At 38.6% G+C, this 3737-nt stretch overlaps 1 protein-coding gene across 1 annotated transcript in view; it reads left to right on the forward strand.

The window, feature by feature from the left end:
* Window positions 1–3737, forward strand: part of PTPRF (protein tyrosine phosphatase, receptor type F) — a 259306-nt gene that overhangs the window by 85269 nt on the left and 170300 nt on the right. The window contains exon 4 of the mRNA XM_026033302.1: window positions 2656–2797. Within this exon, the coding sequence (XP_025889087.1) occupies window positions 2656–2797 (142 nt within the window). The remainder of the gene's footprint in view (window positions 1–2655; window positions 2798–3737) is intronic.

Below are 3737 nucleotides of genomic sequence, written 5' to 3' on the forward strand. Positions count from 1 at the left end.
CTGGATGCCACCCTGTGCCACATGCTCTAGGTGTGCCTGCTTGAGCAGGAAGGTTGGACTAGATGATCTGTAGAGGTCCCTTCCAACCTTAAATATTCTGTGAATCTGTGAACTATGGGGTTCCTTCTTGGGTGGAAGCCAGGGACTCCCACCAGTGGGATGGTAGAGCTGTAATTCTTTACTTTCACTGTGAATGCGGATATGGCATCTCCTTGGCCTACTGCCTCGAGTGGAATTCAAAACCAGGATGCCATAAGCCCAGCAGACAGCATTCCCAGTGCTGGTCACTGCCATCTTTCCCAGAAATTCCCTTGGAAGGAGAACAATAAAGTCCTGTCAATGRGTAGTTTGACTTGTAGATTAAAATCTTAGGATTTAGCAGGAGGGAAGAGCTAGGATAAAAATGCTTGTGAAAGTGTGTCATTTGGTTCATATCTTAAAAGGCAAATGCATTTGTAATTACTTTCTCCACATTTTTCCTTGCTCTCCTTTTTGGAATTGGAGTCTTTTCTCTAAAACTGCCCTTGGAAATGTGACCCTTCTACCACCCTGCCTTCCTTCTTCTAATCCCTTCCCTTTGATGTTTTTGCTTTTCTGGCTAGAGCTCAGATGACTTGTCTGCCCAGAATGAATTGATTCAAATCACAAATTTTAATCGTGATTTTGTATGTGAGCAGGAAACCTTGATTAATCAATTTTAATTTTGTTTTACATTCGTATTTTTCTCTAATAAAGGTTAAGTTTCATTGTATRTAACCATTTAAACATGCTGATTTGTAAGTAAATATAACCTTTATAGTRAATTTGGTACTTGTTCTGGCTGACCAGAGAGATAAGCAATATTAGATTCATTTATATGAACAATTTCATAYCTCTGTATCTTTATTCACATCAACTTTGGTATAAAGCTGGGAAATTTTTATTGTGTTAGGAGATAGTGAATAATACATTTCCTTTTTGCTAGGTGATTATTAATTTTACCTTGTAATTAGACTTGTGCCTGTTTGGAAGAAAACTGAAATTCGGTTAAAATGAAAAATTTCAATAAACAAATGTGACTCAGACACGCTGAGTTATTATGTAAAAGAAGTATCCACAGCTAGCAAATTGAACAGTGTTTCTGGTCTCAATTTCCATCAGGTCATTAGTGGTTGTAGCTCCCTTCATCTCACACAGTGTTTATTCAAAGGATAGAAGGGGAAAATGAGCTTTTCTGATGTTTCATCTCTTAGCTTTTCATTAACTGTCATTGAACTGAACTGACTGAACTGATGGAGCTAGAGAAATTTTTCTCTATGCATCTGACTGGGCCATCTTTTAAAATCTGGTGGTAGCCTTGTGCTGTGGAAAGATTATAGTAAGTTTAACATTTTGCCATAGTTTCAAATTTAATTTCCTATCAAATATTATTTAAAATTACTTTCATTTCTTAAAATTCATTATAGCGAAGTTCACCTTTCTGTGCCCTGACTGCTATTTCTTGTCCCAAACTTAGTGTGTTCTACCATCTGTTTGTACTGTATTTGGCGGAAGGGTTTTTCCTTCCAGCATGAAAAATAAGAATTTTGGTGCTTTCAGTTACCTTTTCATTTTTTTTCTCTTTCTCTTTYCTGCATCCTGTCCCTGAAGAGTCCTGTGTGCACGTTAGTTTTTTCCTTCCCCTTCTTTCCCCTTCTCCTTCCCCTTCTCACTCCTTAGGTCTTCCATGTGGTGAGACGCACCCAGGCTTCCCAGAATAGGATTGATCACATGCAGGGAGGTTCTRCGGGTCCTTGGCTGGTCAGGCACCTCTGGAATGAAGCACGTTTAGCTTAACAGGCCAAGTGACAGGAGAGGAGTTGTGCCTTTCCCTCAGGTGCTGTCACCATCTGCAGTACAGTTAATATTTCCAGCATTTGCTGTAGTCACTAATAGGAGGAGGAGGAGTTTGGCATTAACAGTGGCCTATGGCTGTGCCTTTACAGACTTGCCATTTAGGAATAACTTATCGTGATCCAGCAGGAAACTAACAAGTGCCTATTTATTCTCTTTAAAAGTTAGCATAACACACGTTTCAGCTTAGCAGCATGGAAAAGCAATAATTTATTAAGGATCCTATATATTATGTTAGGGAAGGAATAGTAATTATATCACTGTCGATCAGAGATTGCACCATACCTGATGCTGAAGGGCATTAAACCCCCTCACTGCCTGCTGAAGACAGCACGTGCTGAAGGTGCTCAGGGTGTTGCTCTAGTTTAGTTCCTATTTTCCCTGTAATCCCACAGGGGCACGTCGTTCTGCTCTTCTGTCAAGGAGAAAGTTGGCACTAAATTGCCATCAGTGTGATTAGTAAAACCATTAGTGCAAATATGGCTCAGATGTTTTAAATCACCAAATCCACATCTTTATTACCTGGTTGATAATTTGTCAACCTTAATTGATTCATAAAGAACCTCATTGGATCTTCATTTGCTCTGGCCTCCTCAGAGGACAAGTACRCTTGTGACCCAGCTTGTTGCATTTACGATCCTGGAATGCTTGACTAGTTGTGTGGTATTTTGCAGCTTACAGAACTTTCTGTTTTACTGTATTTTTAACCCCTGGTTTTCTTTTGACTTTCAATTTCGTTGTAGTGGATATCAGTACAGATCTGATTTCTTTTCCTTGTTAAAGGTTATTGAGTTCGATGATGGGTCAGGATCAGTTCTGCGGATACAGCCCCTGCGTGTTCATCGAGATGAGGCTATCTATGAGTGCACAGCAACCAACAGTGTCGGGGAGATAAACACGAGTGCCAAGTTAACAGTGTTAGAAGGTAAGTGGGAACGTTTTTCATATCTTGAAGTGGCAGAAGGTGTGAGTTTGGGCTATGATAGCTGCGTGTCAGCGTGGCGATCTCAAATGGCATGATGATCTAGATTGGTTTGGAAWAGTCCCTTACTCGTAGTATCCCTTGCTGTAATTTCTTTTGGTGATAGAGCTTTTATTTTTCGGACTATCATGAGCAGAAGGAATTGCAGATTGTGAATTTTCCTTAAAATGCCTAAGTTAAATTGTCYAATGGAGGTGTGTCAACTCTATCTTGGAGACCTAGCTCTACCTGCTTTGATATAATACCTGTCTTCTGGGTATATGAGAATTATGTCTGACAGGCAGAAACTTAATCTGTGTTGCTGCACATTTTGGATTAAATCAGCCCAGTTCTTTTTGAATACATTTTTCAGGTTATTCTTTAGATTTTGAGTTTGATGTGGAGTTTAACTCAGTTTACTTTTCACTGCAGTCACAACCTGTTATTCTGTTTCTCCTCTTTAAGAAAGAATAGGTGGGTTTGATTCTTGTTTGCTGTATGGTTTGGTTTTAATCTGCTTGCTGTGTGGGGTTTCTTTTTTTTTATTATTTTTCTTCCCCAGGTTGTATATTCTATGGAAACACTGTGTATTAAATGTAAAAGGTTTGTGGTCATTTGATGATTTTTTTATTATTATTAGATTGTCAGAATTGCTGTCTGATTTTAAGGCAATGCTTTGTTTGTTTCAGTGCACTGATGTGTTGTAGTATTAGTATTTGTTATATATAGGATTTTGTAAGCGTACTGAGATGTTACAAACCCATGGTATTTGGCTGAGTCGATTTTTTTTTTTTTTTTTTTTTTTTTTTTTTTTTTTTTCTTACATTACCGAATATGAGCAGGAAAAGGGTTGAACAATCTGCCTGGTCTGTATGGATTGATGGAGAAACTCTTGAGTAATGAG

Source organism: Nothoprocta perdicaria, unplaced genomic scaffold (genome assembly GCF_003342845.1).
Source record: "Nothoprocta perdicaria isolate Ctin4 unplaced genomic scaffold, notPer1 scaffold_0, whole genome shotgun sequence".
Lineage (NCBI taxonomy): Eukaryota > Metazoa > Chordata > Aves > Tinamiformes > Tinamidae > Nothoprocta > Nothoprocta perdicaria.